Source organism: Metopolophium dirhodum, chromosome 5 (assembly GCF_019925205.1).
Source record: "Metopolophium dirhodum isolate CAU chromosome 5, ASM1992520v1, whole genome shotgun sequence".
NCBI classification, from domain to species: domain Eukaryota; kingdom Metazoa; phylum Arthropoda; class Insecta; order Hemiptera; family Aphididae; genus Metopolophium; species Metopolophium dirhodum.
The window spans coordinates 8,730,552-8,754,087 of NC_083564.1; the positions used below are offsets into that span (position 1 = coordinate 8,730,552).

Sequence of the window (23,536 nt, forward strand, 5' to 3'; positions counted from 1 at the left end):
TAATATTATCATGTTTGGAAATCCGTTAATTTGAATTCATATTTCATAAACACACACTTACTCAATAAACAGCTTAGGTAAAATAAATTATTCATGTAATCCTGTATAATATTCTATTATATTATTATGTATATATTATAAAAATAACAAGTTTACACAACTCTATCCCAGGTGTCTCATTAGACGTTCAAGGTAGTCGTTTACAGAGTCGCTATTCCGCGTAAAATAATCACGTATAACTTTTTAGAGGGCGAAGGCTACTAAAGGAAAGTCTTAAAAATGCCAACTATAGTGTCTTACGCGAGGAAAGAGTAGTTTCTTGGCGAAAAGTTGCCAGAGTATGCATTATAATGTTTAATGTATAGGATTCTCCAACAACAATTACGGCGTAAACATGCCAAATACGTTATACAATGTTTCTAAAATAGTTGCATTTATTCGAGCACAAAAGCCGTCGGTGCCTAGGTAGGTATATGTTTGCTGATTTTAAAATTTGGTAACCAAATGAATCTAGACAAACATTTTTGTACCAAAACGATTTGCTAGTACTTGCTTTATGTAAACATAATTAAAATATAAACACTGTAAGCTAAAATAACGGTATCTAGTTTCTTAAAAGTATTATTACTGACGATGGGTGACTAAATTTAAATACAATTAACATAGATGTAATTTTTCCTTCCAACAATTAAAGTGCAAATTCGTTTTAAAAGTCAAGCGAGTCTGATCCAAATATTATAATGGTGAAAATACTCATCAAAATAATAAGAAAGTGTACGTGATTACTGCAATGTAAACTTGTGTAGAAATGTTAGATTTTTCTTATGGGTGGACGTTACTTCCTTAACGTTTGTTATCAATTTAAATTCTGTTTGGTTTTTGGTATTGACTTTAGAACATGTGCAATAATTATTGTACGGTGCATTTCATTTAGGTTTGTAGAATGTATTATGTATGTATAAAAATATATATTAATGTTTTAGATATTTTGGTTTTAGTGTTGCGTAGTTACAATAAATGATGATATTAGTAGGGTTTTTTAAATGACTATTTTTTAACAGATCATGAGCGTAACAGCCCACTGCAGATGTTGTGCTGTCCCATTAATTTAGAAATAATAAAAATAAAACAGACACGTCTAACGATGTTAGATCCAAAGATTGATGAAAAGTTTGTATTTCGTTTTTCTCTTCCCTGGGGCCTATTATTACAATGAACCAAAATAGATTAACTATTCGAAAATACAAACGCCTTGATCGAAATCCATCAGTCATCGTGGTACAACAACACACTAACGCGTGGAACAAAAATCTAGTGTCAACAATTAACCTTTTTTTTTTTTTGTCTTTGGACAGTTTTCAAGTAAAATAAAGTTACTAATAAAAAACTAAACAGTATAACTACCAACACGTCACGTCAGTCGAGCGTGAAAACGACAGTGACCGCTTTCTTTCTGTTTGTGGTTGAACATTTTCAGCTGAGACGGCGGTGAAGATTGGTCGTCAATGACACGTTTCTAATAGTTAACGAATTTAAATATCACTTTTTACAAGGCGTGAGGTAATCATACATGTATGGTGACAAATCACATTATTTTCGTTCAGTATTAATTGTAGAATAATATAATATTGGTATTTTTATTGAAAATGTTTCGCTTAAAGTACCTAATATCTAGTATATTATTATAGAACCATTGCCGATTTGGTAAGCTACTTCAGTTGATACTGTACTCGTCCACGGAACATACGTTTTGTGTCGCTGAACTTGGATTACAAATTATAAGAAATCATAAGACAAGTAGAGCATACCAGTAGAGCATACTAGTAGTAAATTGTAACCTTAAAATATTTTTATAAGATGGTAAAAATGTCTAGAATTAAGATCTAATCCCATTTTTTTTTATTTAAATCTAATATTGTTGGCACTTTTTATTATAATATAAAATATACATTCTTAATAGCAGTTTTTATATATTTTCGTCGCTAAATTCCATGCACATTATTATATTTTAAAAAGTTATTTGTTGTGTGGTCATCATTCGTTTTGATGTTTTAAATCCTCGTGAACAAAAATAGTCAGTGGACTGAAAACAATTTATGCAATATTACGGTATACAGTATTCTAGAACGCGCAGATGGTTATGAATCCAATTTTTATAAAATGTATCGAATCCGGGATAAGTGTCACCTGCGTGGAAAAAAATGGTCGATATCCAATAGCAAATGGCAGTATTTGACGTATTACATTTTTTATATTCGTAACAAAAATGTTCATATATTAATATCACAGCGTTGTTTATTGATTGTTTATACGTTCATTGTACAAAGCTATATAGGTGAAAATACATTTTTCAACGAATACATTTAATAATTTTTATTGTTTTTCACCTCATTTGAATCAAGTGTAAAAAACTGATTGTAAATTATTATTATACATTTCTCGAATACCGTACCCATACCATATCATATAAATACTCAATATAAACAAAACAAATATAATTTATATTATACACCTATGTATTCAATCGATTTGACTAATAATATCCGATTCCCGATGCTGAATATTTTATACCTTTCAAATTGATTAGGCGTTAATATAAATTTATATCTATCGTATCTATATTTGAATTAACAACTGCCATTATCATGAAATGTTCGCTATACAGTTGGCTGAAAAGTCCGCCCATTGTAGATCTGGCAAAGTATATTATATTTAAAATGCTCTCGTCTCGACCTAACGCCATATTCCCCATAGTTAATTTCATTGTTTATCCGACTGTCATTTCGTCCGTAACTGTGACTTTAATCTTGTCCATCGTATCCTAAGGATGACATGACACGATGACTTTGATTTTGATTTGGTCGCGTATTAAAGAAAATGTAACGCCTTGTGATATTATGTCAAAAATACGACATACAGTAAAAATTAATGTTGACACAAATAAATAGTAAACAATTAAAAATAAGTGATTAAAGTGACAACAAAATATTATTTTTGAGATTTATGTTCGACGGGAACAACACTTTCTGAATTAAAAATAAAACAGGACCACCTTTGAAATATAAAGTGTGTTTTAAGTACAGTATTACGTCGAGAAAAGTGTTTATACGTTGAGTTAAATGGATTTATACCGTTGGTATTAAGTTTATAGGATAATGAAACCCATTCATTGTATTTAAATCCTACACTAAGCCTAAATTATATTTATCCTAGGTCGGCTAATGTCGACCAATATCTACTAGAACATATTTTACTATATTATTATAAGAATTACATTGGTTAAATTTGAAAACGATTTATTTTAAATATATTTAAATTGTATTCATTCAACACAATATAATAACTATTAATCACAATTACAGGTAGGTCTTTAACTAAAAATAATAATATTATGCGTGTCGTTTTTGAATTATTGTAAAACAAAATTGATGGAAATAATCAGTGTGAAATTCTTGATAAGGTGTCCATGTGACGCGTGAGCGATTAATTAACATCAATCTGCAAATATAAAAAAAAATATAATAATCATGTCGAAAAGAATATAAATTCTCTATTAACTTATTACTAATTTTGTTCGTTATAGGTAGGCACCTATTTTATTCATTGGTAAACTGCGCGGTATAATATGATTGAATATTGATGAAATCAATAATATTTTATTAATAATTACAATTAATTGAAAACTGAGGGTACTTTTTTTTATACAATACCAATTAATTTGATTGTATAATCAATACTGTATACAATAGACATATTATTAGTAAACATATTGTGTCAGTTATTGAGAAAAAAAACTGTCGCATAGTGATATTATATTATGATGCAGTAAATAAATATTTAATATCATATTTTATAAGTTTCTGAACTAGCTCAATTTCAGATAGTGATATAATATGGTTTTCAAGCGAAGTTCTTGCAGCTTATATTTTGTTTTTTTACAAACCATGAGACCAACGTAGAAAATATTTAACTAGCGTGATCAATATTCTGTTGATCAGATAAGTAGATAATATTATACAAAGTATGAATCGTTATCGAACGTTAGTTTAAAATGAACTGAAGTTGATTCATAATACCTATCTGATTAAACGTCAACGGCAAAGTTTTTTTTTCCAAGGTAAACTTTGATTATAAGAAAAATCTGGTAAGTAGAAAATCAAGATGAGTTATACTAGACTTGAAACATGATAGTGATTTTTTTTAATTTACCATTAAAACAACAATATGGTGGTTTGGGTCGGTAGTAAAATGCTTTATTTGTGTAGCTAAAACATTTGTGTACTTAAAGCGCATTAATGTGAAAGGATAGGATTTTAAAACAACGAAAGTGTCGGTTTTAAATTGAAATTATCTTGAATTTAGTACCTATACAACATTTCAATGTTTTAAAAAGTTGTTGCTGCGTTCTCTTTATTGGATAATCTTAAAGATAAATAATTTCTGTTTATTTTTTGATAGTTTTAAAAACTGCTCTAGTGTTTACCGTTACCGAGATTAATTTTGCAAGTGTTGCTTTATATTTTCAAACATGAGAAACATAGGTTATTTACAGCACGATTCACGTTGTGAAAATGTGAGATGGGTATACAGAGCAATACCGAGGTATTACCGTAGTATTGTCAGTTCTGACATGGGCAATTAGACGCCATTTGTAAGGTTTTTCTACTTTTATCTTTATGTGTAGAATACTAGTTGCAAAAATCATATATGTATTTAATATTTTCTCATTTTACAAGGTCACCGAAAAAAATAAATAAGCAGAGAGGACTAAATCCTCTTACTATAATAGCCGGTATATCATACATTCGTACCAACTGGTTTTATCCTAAATCTCCCTAATTATAAAAGATGGACGATTGGGTTTTGATCTCTGTATCTCTGTATCTCTGAATCTTGTCGGGTACTTTATAAATTCATCCAAAGATTAAGAGAAAATGAGATTGAATGTAACATAATTTGGTAGTGATACAATATTTGATTTGATAGACTCACATATTACAATTTGATATTATATTCCCGATGGGTTTGTTGTACAAGATTTCGTTTAGTTGTAATCGTGTCCCATACAAATAAGTTCAGAGATACAAGACTCTGCGGTTATGTTTGGAAAAATATAACTATTGTATCATAATATTTTTTTTCTGCAAATACTAATATAATCGTATTCTAAGTTTGAATATACATAATATTATTTAGGTACGTTTAAAATTAAGTTAACACCATACCACGAAACCGACAAGCTAATTTCTCATTAATTAAAAAATGCGATATAAATATTAGATTTTTAGCTTAAAAATATAATATATTATATTTCAGTTCATTTAAATCATTTCAATACCATTGTGAGTAAGCAAAAATATCATTTTTTTTAACATGATAAGTAAAACGACGATGCACCATAGAAATAGCCTTTGGCTATATAACAATTTAAATAATAAATATCATATAGTATAATTATATTTATCGACACCCATCGATAAAATATTATAAATTATCGTACACAAAATACTACAAATATTAATGTATCTTGTATTTTTGTATGTGATGAATTCAAACTTCATAATCTCATTTAACTCGAATTAATATTTTTAATTTCTAAGGTTAAATTGGAATTTCAATTAGTGAAATATTCAGTGTGCCATGTGTTTCATGATTTTAATTATTACAATGTTTATAGAAAATTCTTCAGCCGAAAATGTTTTTTCAAAGCTATAAATCTTTGTGGGCGAGAGTACCATCAGCAGTTGCACCCGTTCTCATTTTCTTGGCCACACTATATACAACGTCCGCTCGTCCTCCAATACTTCATTTCCGCCCATACCACGACCATTGTTCTATGTAAGTTCAGGCAACAAGAAACAAGTTTATGCGCGCAAGTTATGCGGCTCAAATTTCTCGGGCGTTAATCAAATTTCCACGTCTCACCACTGAATACCGCTTGCTTCGTATAGTGGATACCACGCAGTCCTCGCTATTTCTGTCTATCTCTGTGGTTCTCATGGTTTTTAATTGGGTTAATTGTTTCGACAAAATGTTCAACGCCGACCGCGAATACTATGGAATTGTATTTACACAACCGAACTTCGATGAGTAAGTTATATAACTACAGTTATAAGAAAAGCTTTTTTTGAACGGCCAATTTATTTTTACATGAATAAATATATAATGTCTTATGGCTGAAATTCGTAAGAAGATGTTTTTGTCGAAACTGATAATTTTGTCAGTGTTTAGCAAATGTAAACACCTACTAAATATTGTATAAAAAGTCTATCGATACATTGTATTTTTTTGCGCTAAACGAAATGCATTTTTGATTTTCTCGCAAATCGAATGACATGTTCACGATCTAATGTCTTACACAACGAGGGAAATGTGTATAATTTTCTTTTAAACGAGAACATGTTTTTAGGCTGGAGGTCTATCTGAAAACCATGAGACGCTTGTTTTCGTCACACTTGTTATCGGTTGCTATAGTGACATCATTTGTTACTACGACGAACGCGTAAATAATATTAAACGGTAAACAAAATCTTTTTTTGAATGGGTACCTTGTAATTCAATAGATATATTATGTTGACGATCCAATGTTTTTTTTTCCCAACAAGGAATAGGTTTATGAATTTCACTAATCACGTTTAATATAATAGTATTATGTTTAGATATTATTATAGGCGTGCCCGTGTCTAGACATTATAATATAAAACTAGACCACATAGTGGTATTAGCCGTGGTATAATATTATACCTTACCATGATACTGTTTTTTCATACTATAATACCGTACTTCATTATGGCCGAATCACGGCTACGACGGTGTTATTAAAATGATTTCCTGTCTTCATTTGGTTAATTTTGGTATTTATCGCGCGAACAATATCTAATTTAGTCTTGACGCGTTTCCCGGTGCGCTGGCACAACCCGTTGGAATATAATCGCAGTCTATTATGTAGTAGCGCAAGTCCATGGGGGAATTCGTGAAGATGAACGATACTCAAATCATAAACCTTGGACAAAGGAAAACTTGTTTAAGTATTGTATCACGTAATTTAATCAAATTATAACGATGAAAGGCGGGACACAGATTACAGGATGTCTCTTGCATGCGTAATAAAATTTCAAAACGCGTACAAAATAAATAAAACAATAAAGTAGAGCACTGATCAAAATGTGCAAGTGCAACGTCATAATAATATACTACCTAGAACTATCGCAGTTATTGCGTTGTTTATGTTTTCTAGGAAAATATTTCGTTTCATCATTGGTTGTAATTAGTGTACTTACTATGCAAATATAATATTATAAAGCTGATATTGTCGTTATTTATTACGTTATATTTTCATATTATTCATGCGGGTTTGTCGCTATGGCCAATAATTAAAAAACACACACGATTTCTCGCTATATCGATTCGAATTTGGGTTTTAGTAATATTTTACTAACAGTTGTAACGTTATCCAGACAAATATTTTTAAAAAGAAACATAAAAGGTATACATCAGATAGAGTCTACTATCATATTATATTTATTTTTATGTTTCGTTTAATATCAATATTATATTACTTATAGTGGTAATTATGAAATAATTATAATTCCTAAAATATAATATAAAGTGGTATACTGTTATCATAAGATATTATTTCATGTTACGTAATCAAAGAAATAATTTCAAGTTTTTCAATTTAAAAACTTTTAATTGCATAATGCAAAATATATTAATCAAATACAGTTGATGTATTGTAATTGATTATTTACTGTATGGTTGTTAACTGTGAGTCTTTAATCTTAACCCAATGAAAACGAAGCAGTTAACATGGTAAGTGGAGGGAAAACTTTTAGCACTGTTAGTAGTTTAAAGAAGCAATGCTTTCTTTTTATATAAACTTTGACTTGAACGGTCAATATTATATTATAATACAAAATATTTTTTTAACGAACCTCTTTTTGAATAGTATGCGGCTAAAAGTTTTAAAAAGTTATTTCAATAATTTATTATAATTTCAAGACTCGTTTTAGGACGATATCTATGCAGTATGAAATAAAACCAACGTTTTCATCAAAATTTAGATAAAAAATAAATATATATTTCATCGGCTGTGTTGATAATATTATAATACTATTATAATATACCCTTACATTGTTCCAATAATACTGGATAATACATCATAATATGTATATGTAGTACTACCTATAATATAGTATAAAATATCATGGCTTAGTTTGTTAATTCTAAAAATACATTTTTTACAAACTAATATTATGGAATGATTATTTTAAAAAAAATTATGAGCATATAATATTATTTAAGAGTCGTGTTTATACTTTAATTTTAAGTATTAGTTGGGTTTAACTCGGTCCAAAATATTATAACAATTTTGGTTTAAGGTTTTTATTTTAAAACATTGTTGGACAGTTTATGACACATATTTTCAACTTGAGTTATTTCTTTTTGTTAAGTAGTAAGTTGAATAATTTTATTAAATTATCAGGAATATTATACACAGAATTGGAATTAGTAATAAATATTATATAGCATGTACATACTCAAATATATTATTGAGTGGGAGGAGGGGGTGGAGTAAAATGATCAACAAGGTTATACATAAATCTATAATAAAAAAATTAAAGGTTCTAATCAATGTGAAAATAACTACGTATATACCGTATTACAATCGTACATTCTTTGTATTTGTTATAGAATATAGATAATATACCTACAAATCAATTAAATAATTTATTTATCTACAGGCAAGTCAATTATTCAAATAAATACTAAGTACATATTATTGTAAGTTTACTTATTAATTAAGATAGCTGTACACTGTACGGAAATTTAAAAAAATGTATACCTAGAGATAAACAATTTTTTATTAGGTAGGTATGCTTTTTGAATCAAAGTAAAACTCTTATTGAGTATTATTTTCGTTTTAGTTAAAACAATGCTTTTTCAGGCACAGTTTGCCAAAAGGGCAATCTTTTTTCTCAACTTAAGAAATACTTTATATTTTCTGTTTCTACTTATTTATTATATATTTTGTTATTATTATTATTTGTATTAGTATATTCAGATTTATTCATAGGTTTTATTTTTTTCATCACAAAAGCAAAGAAAGTCGAGGACACAATAAATCCAATTTGAATTTTTTTTGTTTCATAAACGGATTAATAACTCTGAAAATCATAATTCAGACACGATAGTCTAATTTTAGTTATGTTTAAATATGCAAACTATTTTTACTGCTTTCCTCTTCGTTCATAGCGTATCATAAATTATCGTTGATGATAAACGACATCATGACGTTCATAATTCATAAATTAATTATTCTTTTAAAAGTCGGACCCAGCGTGATTATTGTAGGATATCCGAATGAAAAAGCGTTCCGGCCGGAGGTTTACATAACAATAGGACGAAAAAAAAATGTTATTGGAATAGGTAAGTGGAGTGGTGAAAAAAAAAACAAGGATGACGATGACAATATAAAGGGGTGGAAAAGTTTAACAAATATTTGGTTAACGAAAAATTATTTGTGAGAAAAAAAAATTACCTAAAATCCTATAATCTCGGAGGGTTAATTAAAATCTCTTCGTAAGTTACATGCATTGTTTTCACTACCATTATAATATACATTTTCAATTCCCGAAATATGTTACAGTTAGTTGCTTGAATGAGAGGAGCTTCGTTGTAGATATTTTATATAATATTTCAATTAGAAATAAACTTAATAGGTACCTATTATTGCCTGTGTCATAATAATATACCAAATAATGTTCGGCGATTTAGAATAACATAAAAAGAAAATAGTAATAATAATTGAACTTTTTTCTAGAGTTGATTAGATTAAAAATACATCTGCACAGCCAATTTCGAGTGTAGGTACTTTGAATAATTATTACAGTATAAACACTTGCTCGACGCCCTGGATAATTAAAACAATAAATAAAAATAATTTTCAAGCTGCTTGTACAATAGTCAAAACAATGTGTTTGTATTATTGAATCTTACGGCTAGATATTTAGATTAGGAAACGATGATCGCTTAATTTCGAGTAGTGCGTGATAATCAAACGGTTTCTTTCGGCGTTATGATATTGTAATATCATTATTAATAATTAATAACCATAACTGAGGATATTAATTGTTAGAACGTAGCTGGTACCTATGTGAAAAATATTTTGATGTGTACGATAAACCACTATTGCAGTGTGAACAATAAAGTGACCACGATATTATAATAATTATTATTATATGATAATTATGCCCGTATCTGCCATAAACGGTGAACAACATGCGCGCAGATACCTGGTTGTGGTTCAATGGTTCTATTAGGTCGACTGTTTAATAGTTACACCCGCATGCGAATACAAAACTGTAGCAGCAGGCTGTCCGCCATAATGATAATAATATGACGTAGTGTAACGTACGCGGTATATTGCGTTTTTAAATTAAAAACAAAAGATGTTATTGATCGGAAACATCTATTAGGGAAATTAATCGGTTGAACTGATATTATAATATTCTTGTGCCATACACAATAAGTATACGGACAATAATGTGACTTGTAAATATTTCGTAATACGGTGGCGACAGCAGCTGTTGTCGTCCGTCGTCGTGTGCGGCTGTTACGCATAATTCAAGGGCGGTATGGTTCAAAAATATCACTGGCAGTATGTAATAAACGAGATTATTGTATTACGATTAAAATGAACATTTTTTTTAAAATATCTAAATCGTCTTAAACATTTTTTATCGGCAGTACTGACGTTATTATAATAATATTATAAGCCTTACAACGGTGCCGAATAAAAAAATATTGTTATAATATAATATATTATAGTTTTTTTTTTTCATATTTATTCCAATATAAAAATACATTGTTTTAGAGCGGAACAATGGATGTATTGATTTTATAATGATGAGGTTATTTTTCGTGTCTAAAGACACTTTTTCTACTAGAAAAAAATGATCTGATCATCAACTTTGACGGAGGTTTTTTGTAGCAAATTGGATTTTGGCGGTATTTTTGTGAGGTCAAAATTGAAAATGCTTAGTGATTTTAAAAATAATCGGTAAAAACTAAAAAAAAATACACAAACATTTGTTAGAATTTTAATATAATTAATAAAATAATTGTGTAATAACCTTGGTTACCAAACAATTTAGCAGTATTCGCTCGGAATCGTTTTTTCATCTTACACAATGATTTATCATTTCATTCAAATTTAACACATATATTACAGTGCCTAATCAATGACGAGGTACACTCGACTACTATACAGCACAGCAGAGCGGATACCTACATTCCCCCTTTTTACGATTTTATTATAATAATTAACATTAATATATTTTACAATGCTTTCTAATTAAAATACACTAAACGAATATATACTTTTTATTATATGTGTGTAAAAAAACTTAAAACTAAATACTATATATTCATTAAAATCAAACGTGTGACTAATTTCACCTAAGGGATATGATTTGTAAATTTAATATTGTTATTGTGCTCTGGATGGTTATTTAAACAAATTAAAATAATTTCAAAATATGTCCAGAGTTTATAATACTACCTCAGGGACTTCTGCTTATTACTCATTTTATTTCCCGATTTTCAAGTATTTAATTTAAAAAATAATATAAATACATTTTACTTCACAGTTATAAAGCTAATAAGAAGATACCTACTTTTGTATATGAGTTGTGAAATGTGATATTTATTTTATCTATTTGTTTTTATTCTTGACAACTCAATGAATATTTTTACTATTTAAATAACCAACCATAAGTATAATTATGGATAGTAAATAATAATTTTAATATATATGATACTTATTTTGGGTTGTGAACATTTCTGTACAATTTAATAAATTTAATAATAGTATTACTTATTAATACAATAGTAATATAATGGCTTAAAATTAATTTAAATCAGAAATTTATATTTATTATTCAACTAATGAAACACGAGTGTAAGAATAGAGTAAAGAAAACAATTAACAAAAAATAAAATAATTTGCCAATTTAAACTGCAAGTATATAGTTATCAGTAATAATTGTTTCGAAACAAATAGGTATCATTTTTGACTGTTAATATTTGGATACGTAGATTCTTGTAAAAGAAAATTGAATTATATTTTCAACAGTTTTGAATTTTTTATTTATACCCTCAAGTAACTTATTTGAATTTTAGCCATCTGGGGTCTATTATAATACGTTGGAAAGTTGTACGAAATTCAGATAACAATATGTTTGTCCAACTTTTATAAACATTTTTTTGTAATGAACATATTATTAAAATTTGTTTGAATACAAGTTTCAGACTACAATATAATTTATATGAATATATTATTTTGTAAATGTATAGACTAGTATAAATATTTCAAAATAGATGGTGGTCATAATTTCATATTATTGTTTATTACTATAAAAATCTATTTGACAGTATAAATAAATACATCAAGTATGTTGAACGCCGGTCGTAACAAACTAAAAGGATTACGAATAAAATATTTATAATAGGTATGTATTTTATACATCTATGCTTAGTAAAACAGTACATTTATTATGTATACTTTATTGATTGCTCATCACTCTTAAGATAAAAAATATTTTTAAATAACCTACATCATTATCGGTATACTATAAAAAAAATCTCGTCTTCTTTAAAAATAGAACTTTTTTTGTTTACGTTAAAAGAGTTTAAAATAAATATAATTCTATTTGATATACAAATAGAAAACTCTATTAAAGTTTATAAATATATTACATTTTACCAATTGATTTCTCTCACACTTCTAACTCAATTTAACATAAAATATCTGAAAATCAATGATAATAATTCGAACGAAATCGGAACAAAGATATGTTTCAACAATATTTTAATCCATTTCAACAATTACCTAATACATAATATACTATACCTAATACATATTATAATATCGAATTTAAAATTGTTTATTATTATATAAAATTATACTCCCATAAATGAATACGATTCGGACTGATCTACAACAACATTCGTAGAAGTACCTATTTCAATATTTAGGTATAAAATATTTGTCATTCGGAATGAAATATTGTAATATAATAATTGTACGAGTATTTTTCCTACTAAAACATTTTACAGATTATTTACGATACGAATTTAAAACTATTTATGTTACAATTAAATGTCCAATCGTATTATTTGTTATTGAATTGTTATGCAAATAAACGTTGATGAAAAGTTTTTTTTTTATCATTGTGCTAAATGTAATTTATCATCACAATATATAACTGAATCCTTTTCAGTATATTATCACCATGGTTGTAATTGTTATTGAAAATTTTAATTTAAAACAGACATATAAATTAGTTGGTATATTATTATTAAACTTAGAGTTTTCTTTTTAATTTTCAGTAGGTATGCTGTTTGAAATTGCAGTTGAATGAAAATATAAGTTCTCTGTGATCCGTTTTGATTTCATTACGTTTTATAAGTCATTTTTTCAGACATTAAATAGTATAACATATATTTGTTCAACGTTCATGAATTAAATATGAGTGGGTACCTAATTTTAAAACTCATAATCAGTACGATCGGCAGTAATGACGTACCTACCTATGTAGAGACCATAATCACATTGTTATGGCAAATCTCGGACTTACCACCAAATTTATTAGCGAAATGAGTCAAATTTAGTTTAGTTTTTGTCGCGTCCAAGTATAAATAGCTGTTAATAATATTTGTGCTCCATACTCGGGTGCCTACACCCTCCTTTGTTAAAGAGTTGAAATGTAATTTAATATGCACGTGTTTGGCTAGGTTGAATATCAAATTCCAGTTTATGATTTCATCGTCTAATGACGCACTTAGTCACATACAGAAATGTTGTTGAGTGTCCTATTAAAATAATTATATGGCAGGACCGTTGTTTCATTCAACATATTATAAGCCTGTAGAAAAGTACTCGAAATGTGATGTAATTAATATATGTACAGTAGGTAGGTATATATTGAATATAATTATTATCTCACGCGAGATTATAGAATTGTTTCGTGTTGTTATCAATTCGTGTGCGCGCCACGTTGTGATGAAGACAGAATAATAATTTTATGTCAGTAGAGGATATATTATATTATACATGTAACGGTGAACGATCAATAATAAATAATAATACCATTGATTATTGTGTTGCTATATTATATATATATATATATCAGACGTTCTCGAGAAACAGTGACATCTGAATTTCTAAACCAATCTAATGTAGGCATCAGTCACTTGATAGTAGTTTTTCGTTGATTTATGTTAATGCAATTATTTAACATTTAATAAATAGTATAATACTGTGTGAAATAAAATAACGCATATCAGATGCGATAGAAAAAAAATTATTTAATTTGTATGAATTTCACGTTTAATATACAATTGTACTCGGTATAATTGAAATAACATCCCTTTATAATTTATTAAGGTTGCAAAATAAAAATGTAACATATTGTTTCAAAAACATATTTTTAATTTATTGTGTTATGATACATTTTTATAATGAAACGAAAAAAAAATAGGAAGAAAAAATTTCTTTACGGAGTTATAATATAATATTTGTTTAGAGTGTCTAAGAGAGTAAGTACACAATTTCTGCAAAATTCCATATAAGTAACTATTATAATAATACACACAAAATCATTTAGAATAATATTTAATATTATAAATTATAATATGTAAAAATAAATTTTATTTGCTATCTATTTTTATTTAAATTTGTTTTTAGAGAATAAACTAATAACAAAACTAATATTATCGACTCTCGTGATTTTTAATACCGTTGGCATAAATGGTTATTTTGAAAGCACCTACCTATATTTTTTAAATATTAGAGGACAGCATAATTTTTGAAAAAAAATATGTAATATAGAAAACATTTTAATTTTAATAACATTATTTAGAGAAATTGTACCAGAATAAGGAGCATTGATCATAATTTAGTGTATGTAGAAACAAAAAAATAAATACAAAGATTCCGCATTGATAGTGATACAATTTCAATTACAAAGTATCAAATTGTAATTGATTATAAGTTTACCCAACAACCCATAGAATTAAGTTGATTCGCTTAGCGGAATAACATATTGCGCCTGTACACCAGAATTGTCTCCAAGGATCGGTAATCTATTTAAATATTCTCGTTAGCCATTAGGCGTTAGGAGAGAAACGTGACGTGGACTTAATGCCATGGTTTAAGCTGCGTTTTCCCGTCGCAAAAGCCGAGAGGGTTAGCAAAAGGCTTTACTCGTGTCACCTAGTTATAATACAATATGTTTCATGTGCATTTATTTTGTCTGTTTTTCGATTTTTTTTTTAGAGACCATCCAGATTTGAAAACGCAAACGGGTCATGAGTTTTGTTTGGTGGAAGGATTTCCGGAGAAAGAGACCCCCGGCAGGCCAGCAGACGTGGAGGAAATTTGACTATTGGCGACTTGCTACCGTCGACAATATAGTCTACCAACGGGTGATGTCCTCTGCGGTGACCACCTAAAGCCCATCACCATCCTCTCCCTTCACCCACGCCTTCGCCGGCCATCGCATTGAAATAATATCGACTTTCTGTTTGGTCGGATTGATCCACTGTCACGGGTGCCACAATGGAATCGCTAGACGTGGCCGAAAACCTATCCAGCCTGTCGGGCATGGTGTTCAAAATCGAGCAGAACGAGTTCGGGCTCCTGGTGGACCAGAACGGCACGGGTTACCTAAACGACACCAACGTGACGATGGACCCGAACCGAACGTATTATATTTTCGAGTCTGTTTACCCGTCAACGTACTCGATACCGGAAATAGTTGTCGCTTCCGTCGTGGTAATCATGCTCATGATCGTCGTCGTCGTGGGCAACATGCTGGTTATCATTGCCATCGTGACGGAGAAGGCGCTGAAAAACGTGCAGAACTGGTTCATCGCCAGCCTGGCCGTGGCCGACTTCTTCCTGGGCATAATCGTCATGCCATTCTCGTTGGCCAACGAGCTGATGGGCTATTGGATATTCGGCGACTGGTGGTGCGACATACACGCCGCGCTCGACGTGCTACTGTGCACCGCGTCCATCATGAACTTGTGTCTGATAGCCCTGGACAGGTACTGGTCCATCACGCAGGCCGTCGACTATTTGAAGAAACGCACGCCAGCCCGGGCCATGGTCATGATCGGTTTCGTGTGGATATTCAGTGGCGTCATTTGCATACCACCCCTGCTCGGCTGGAAGGTCAAGAGGGTGCCCGAACGATATCCAAAATGCCAGGTATGTGTCATTCTGTAAACTCTCGTACGTTCTAGCCAGCTGCTGCTATAGGGTACATATGTTAATTGAGTATAAGGCATATCATATTATAATTTTATTCGGTTAAGGTTCTCTATAATATTATTATCATGTTGCAAAGCGTTTCACCATACCTATCTAATAATATCACTTGGTATTTTGTTGGAATACTATTGAAATATGATTATTTTATTTTATACGATATTATTAAATTGAAGCAAGTTTAAAATTTAAATGCTCACAGAAATTTATCTTGAAAACAAATGTTTACATTTTCACCGAAACAAATTAAAAATAATACAATTAGTATATCTAAATTATATTGGGCGTTTGTTAGTGCTCGGTAATCTTGGAAACTACAAAAACTATCACATATTATTTGTGTTCCTGTGGGTTTTGGTTTTGGTTAGGTGTCGGCGTGCTGCCAAAAAAAAATTCTTTGTGGCAATACAACGTTTGCTGGGTGGTCAGTTAGTATACTTTATATCAAATATTATAAAAGTCCACCTGTGATTTATGTTTATGACCGAAGTGTTATAATTAATAACTTAGAACATGTTAATTCAAATGAAATAAAGATTTATCATAACAATTTAATATATTTATTATAAATACCAAATTAAAATGTTTACATTCAAATATCATAACGCACAATAATTAATTCCAAATTGCTATTGTTGCCTAGGAAAACGTCGTAGGTAGTGAAAAGTGAAGTAAAATAGGAAAATGTAAATTATAGTATTTAGAATATTTGTAATAGTACCTATATGGTTGAAAACACATTGTGAAGCATCGGAAATAAATAAACAGACGTTGTATGAAATATGAAAATAAGAACATAAAGTCAGCAGATACCACATTAGGAGCATAATAATGAATGTTCGAGGATGTGTTAAAGTGTAAAATAATTAAAAGTACATACTATATTATAACTACTGTTTACATTAAATTAATTTCTATACTAACAATTGTAATTTATATAATAAGTTTTAAATTTTGTAAATTTCAAATAGGTACCTACGTACTGTATTTTGCCTGTGTCGGTATATTTTTTCCTATATACTTTTATCAATGTAAAATAAACATTTGTACTATTTTGTTTGTTCAATATCTCTCTGTTAGTGTGCGTTATCCCTTGGATATCCGATCTGACAAAATTAAAAACAAACAATGCAGATTAGATTCAGATGCATGTCAGGAGAAAAATAGAAAAATGTAATAAACTTGAGCTTACAACTCACGCAAACACGATATTCTAAAAATAACAGATATCTTGAATATCTTGAAATGAATGTTCGTATGCTGATACTAAAATATATTTGTATTATCAATCGAATTTCAACGGTATAATCGCTTGTAAATAAATTATGTTTGTGCTAGATTATTATCATGTGACTTCGAACACTGTCAATATTCATATAATTAATGTATAATTATGTAAAATCGAAGAATCGATAACAATATTTTTCTCATTGAGAAATACATACAAAAAGACGGAACATTTAAAAATATGATTTATCAATAACTGTCGCTCATTATTCATTTGGTTCTGTAAAAGTCATTCATTTTAAAATAATGCACCAGAAACTGTCTATATAATTATTGTTATGAAATGCCTTGATATAAGTATGTGTGAGTATAATTATTATAAATACGCGAAGCAAAGTTCTATTGTCGTATGTGCAAAGATGTTAGCGTAAAGGTATAATGGGTACTAATATTATAGTGCTAAAAATATTTTTGACCCCGTTTAATATTAGGAGGCAGAATATACCAATATATTATTTTCAGTAAAATGTTTCTTGAAAAATTCAATTCTGTTATAATTTTATTGCGGTTAATTTGACTGGTATTATTTTAACTTTAATCAAATAAAATAAAAATTATTTATATCTATCGTTTAAAATATCCTTGTTTCATAAAATATAATTCATAAATATTGACTTTTCACTAGAATTTCTTAATAATAATAATATTAACATTTTTAAGAACTTTAATGTTTCATTGCTATAGAACAATTAGAAATCGTTTGTAAGCTTCATAGTTTCATAAAAATATTATTTTCATTAGAGCGAATATGAATCCCTTACTATTTAACCGTATGCTAATGTGTAAATCTGGAAATGTAAAATTAAAATCTATAAGTGTAAAGTACATAAAAGTTTATTTTTTCAACTATAAGAATAAATTATGGTATTATACTAATACGTCAATATAGCATTTATATATATATATATTTGGGTTGGATTAGGTTAGGTTATGTAATATATACGTACCTAACTTATTATAGTTTAAAACATTTTTATATTTTGAATTGAATATACATTTACCCCAAAAAAAGTTACCGTTAAAGATAATGGAAACACTCAATATCTGCTTAAACTCTGAACCAATTTCAGACCTTTTTATTCCATTATAATACTATGTGAAAAATACAAAATTTTAAGTGGATTTTATATTTATACAAGACAGTATTTTTACTGAAATAGATACCTACAACAGTTTTTGATTGCATACGTATTATATTTTGAAATACTGTTTTGAACTCGTAATAAAAGTTCAAACGTCACAAAGTTATAATTTACTGTTTGAACATATTTTATATTTGTTTTATTTTAGATTGGAACGGTGTAACATAAATGTACTGTTTTCATATAATTTAGTCATGTTCCTGACATCCAAAATAATGGTTAAACAAATAATTTTTAACACTTATTACCTAGTAAAATACATTTACCGTCATAATATAAATTATAAAATTGTGTTTTAAATTTTAAACTAATCGTCAGAGGTACAATGAGTAAATTAAAAAATAATATAATATAGATGGTTAGAAAAAATTTCGATCCCACTTATTTGCAAATTGCTGGACATCATGTCAAAAAATATTAACTTGGTTATTATAGTATTGATTTTCGCGGGAGTCAACTCAAAAATGGGATGATATTTTTAGAATGATGATAAAATTATACATTCAATACAAACATACCTATGCTAATTATTGTATCATTATTTAGTTATCAGGTTGATGAATTACAAAGCAACAGGCGTATTTAAAGCACCGCTTTACAGAACGAATTCACGTTATTTTTATATCTTACTGCAACATCCTTATAATGCGTTTGTTAAATTTGAAGAAATAAGACACGTTTTTATGCACATTATTATAATAAGGATACCATGAATAGAGTCCGAGCTGCAGTCGGTTGAGTATTTGTAGGTGAGACTAATGAGGTGTCAGCCATAGGAGGCAGATCGAAAGATATGTCAATTTATTTGTTCTATCGCATTGATTTTCGGACGAGGACTCCGATTTTTTTTTCGTCATTATGATATACATAATATATTGTAGATCTGGCTTGGAAATATTCCGTTTTAGACGAACGTATACCTATGCAGCACGTCTATATGGACAATATTCTTAATGGCGGGATGCTTTCGACCGTGTTAACTTTTTCGAACTTTCCCAATAAACATGCGTGCAGGGCAGGGACAAATCTGATTGTAGGTTTACATGAATATTATATCAATATATCTCATTAGTGAGAACATAAACTAAACAGATTATTATTTCTGTTTTGTTTATTATTTAGTAGGTATTTTAAATATTAACTGTCGTTGGAAAAACTAATTTTAAGGCGATTATTATTTCTTTACGTAGTCTCGTATTTCAAATTATATCAACTGATATATTGTTTTAAATATCTTACATAAAATGTTGAAATATTTACACTCGGATGAGGTCTGTCCGGCGTGGTGCTATTAGCTGTAGTAGGTGGACGGAAGTGCAGGACACATAACTGATTAATATGGATAAATAAAATATTAAGACTCTCTGATTATTGGCAAATGATGATGCATATAATATTGCGTATAATATATTGTGGAAATATATATTCAGATAGGAAAGTACAATATCAATCTTACAAATAAATCGGAGGATAAGAAGTCACATACGACAATATTCTTTGGTTGATCGGATGACGGAAATCGTCCAACTGACTGTCGCACTGCCCATAAACATATACTGTGGAGGCTCCTTTACATAGTGGTAATGTACTGGTAATGTTTTGCACTTTAACGTGTTATAGATACTTGGTCGATATTGGTTGTCGACTGTCGCATGAACTGGCGATTGTGGAGAAGACCTAGATATCGATCAGTTGCAGACGTTTGTGAATAATATTATTAAAATCCAGTTACGTATCAATTTGACAATTAATATTTATGTAATCGATGAATAATTTTAACAATTACTATTATTAAAATTGCTTAGGTAGTTTTATGTATATATTATACATTCATACATATATCTATATAGTAAAAGCTGTAGGCGTTACATATTATTTGCATTATCCATCTGCAGTATAAATCATACTAAATAAAGAAAATGTTTATTCTTAGCCAACAAAGTTATTGGTGGTTACAATATACGCACAGTAACTTTATTTTGCTTTGCTTGATAAAATAATTGAGTTAATTAAATATTTTAATAACTTAATTAAATTATGTCATTATATGTTTTTAATTTATACCGTTCACAATAGGTAGTATTTACATAGTATAGTCACTATCTATGTAATTTTTATGATAATAATTTAAATAAAAAATAAATAAAATGCCATCGGCTATTTGAGAAATATGTTAGAAGATATACAACTTCTAAAATGAGTCATTGTCTCTCAACAAATAATTGCTCACAACTAATTAAATAGTAATTTCATTAATATTTTAATTTAAAGTCATAATTTACAATTCATACAGTAAACTTACTGTGTGTAACAGATATTCTCAATAACGTGCGTATATTTTACATGATAATACTCTCGTCGTATGGCTAATATCACTGTGGTGTACACATATTGATTATATCGTTATACTTATTACCGTTCTCTGTGCACATAATTATTGTAATAATCCATCAACACGAACAACTTTAACGTCTACCTATATTAACAACAATGTTTCGTGAAAGTTTTCGTCAAACAACGCCTGCGGAGTGCACGTCGCGTCCCGTAAGAGTTTATTACAAATTAACTCTCTCGTAAGGGAAAAAAAGTCTCGTCATATACCATATTACTATTATTACTATTGTTATTATTATATAGTAGTAATAACCGTAGCGGGCAGTTGGCCAGTTGGTGTAGTGGTGGGGGGGGGGGGGGGGTTGGGGCGACGGTTTATTACCGTTTATTTGCGACAGTTGTTCTATACCTGACCCGGCGTTTATCTCCACCCCGGAAAAGATTGAGCCGTTGAAATAACGTGCGACGGGGTGCGAAAACGAGGTCGGTACATCACCAGAAAAACGCACAGCGATCGTCGTAGTTTCGTCGTCGGATGTGCCCGCTACACACGCCACGCATTGTCGTGGTACATGTGCGTCATGCGTGACCAACGGGTACACACAACTGTATAGACTAATCCATATTCAGTAAGTAACCCTTCGTTTATACGACACACACACCCACACCCACACCCACACACACACACACGTGGGCTCGCGAACACTCGATGGTATGAATGATAACGTCCACTGGCTTTTCGACACCGTTAATGTTATGCGTCGTGTCATGTCAATATTCTAGAATAATATGGTATCGGGATAGTTTGTACTCTGAGTGGGGAAAAAAGGGTTTGAAATGTATTAAACAACGTTCGTTTACTAGGAAATGGTAATTTTTTTAACCTAATGCTAATGGCCACGACATTGAAGCTCGTTCAAGCCGTAATATATTATTTACCAACACGCGCTAAACCTTTTAGAGTAAAAAAAAATCTATTGTTAAATATTATAGTCGTGTGAGTTCTAATCGGTTAAGATTAGGTGACAAAGTTAAATAATTTTTTTTAGGAGGGAATACGCGTGTATGCTATGATTTATTCGATGGTAACTTACTGTACACCTTTCCTCCTAAAAATCTATACAATATTATCTGGGTGTATTATTTTTTCACTAAAAATATACATTTGTAATAATTATTGTTATCCGATCAGACAAATAATTTTCAATATTATATATTATTGTGTTGTACAACAAATACATTTGTATACTTATTAGTTTTTATATGTATTATAAATATTAAGTTCTCAAGATTAATTTCGTTAATTATGTGATTCAGAACACTAAATTATGTGAAAGTTTATAAAAGAAACAAAATTAGGATTTGTTTTTATAAAGTCAAATTAGTTATTGTTGTTCAATAAGTACCTAATCAATTAGTTTATATTAGCTTATTACTGGCTTCAAACTCGATAAAATAGTATAAAGCTTATATAAATTAACTTAATTATTCTTTAAATAATTCCATCGTAAAATGTATAATAGTAATTTGTTATCTAACATTAGTTTTTTAGAAACTATAGTTTGATACGTAAAATTAGCATATATATTAACAACATTAATTAATAAAACGTATTCGTATGTTTTGATTGTATACTTATACATTTGCAATGACTATAATACTGATAATAATGTGAATCTATGATCAACACGAACATATTTTTTTAGGAAATTAAACTACGATTGCCTTTGACAGGATAAAAAAAAATAATAACTTTTTTAAAATTATTTATACTATAAGTTATGATGTTTAATAATATCGTACACCGTTTAAATCAAATTCGTTTAATATAAAATCAGTATCAAAATAATGAACTAGATAATGAAAAACAACACCACGTATCTGTCTAATGAAGTAAGATAAATTATTAAATTATAATAACTTATACGCCTATTGTTTTGAATACATTTAATTTATATAATAAAAGAACATTTTCATTGATGAATTTCAAATAATTTTACTTCTGGATCAGTAATAAATTATATAAATCATAACTTTAAAACTAAAATATCACGAATTATCCATTAAAATTTACCCACTCGGCTACCCAATAACAATAAGGTATACCTAATAAGGTATATTGATTGTTATTGTTTCGTTAAAAAATAATTTTTATAATTAATATAATATTTTGGAAAAAATGTATAGTTTTTTTGTAATCATGCATTTGATCATATTAAAACATAAAATGTATTATTTTCATTAATCAATCTTCCATTAGACATTGAGTTCGTTTATTTTATTTTTCATATTAATTTGAATAAATTATATTTGTATTTAAATAACTACAATGCTATTTAAAAAACTAAAGTTTCAATTTATTCGAATAATTAATAATTTAATTAATTAACATAATACATTTTATATCAATATAGTATTTTTTAAATTGATATTAGTA

At 28.8% G+C, this 23,536-nt stretch overlaps 1 protein-coding gene across 1 annotated transcript in view; it reads left to right on the top strand.

The window, feature by feature from the left end:
* The window catches only part of LOC132944883 (alpha-2Db adrenergic receptor), a 145,362-nt gene that overhangs the window by 20,494 nt on the left and 101,332 nt on the right, over nt 1-23,536 (top strand). Inside the window, exon 2 of the mRNA XM_061014416.1 lies at nt 15,341-16,276. Coding sequence (XP_060870399.1) covers nt 15,623-16,276 — 654 coding nt within the window. The 5' untranslated portion in view covers nt 15,341-15,622. The remainder of the gene's footprint in view (nt 1-15,340; nt 16,277-23,536) is intronic.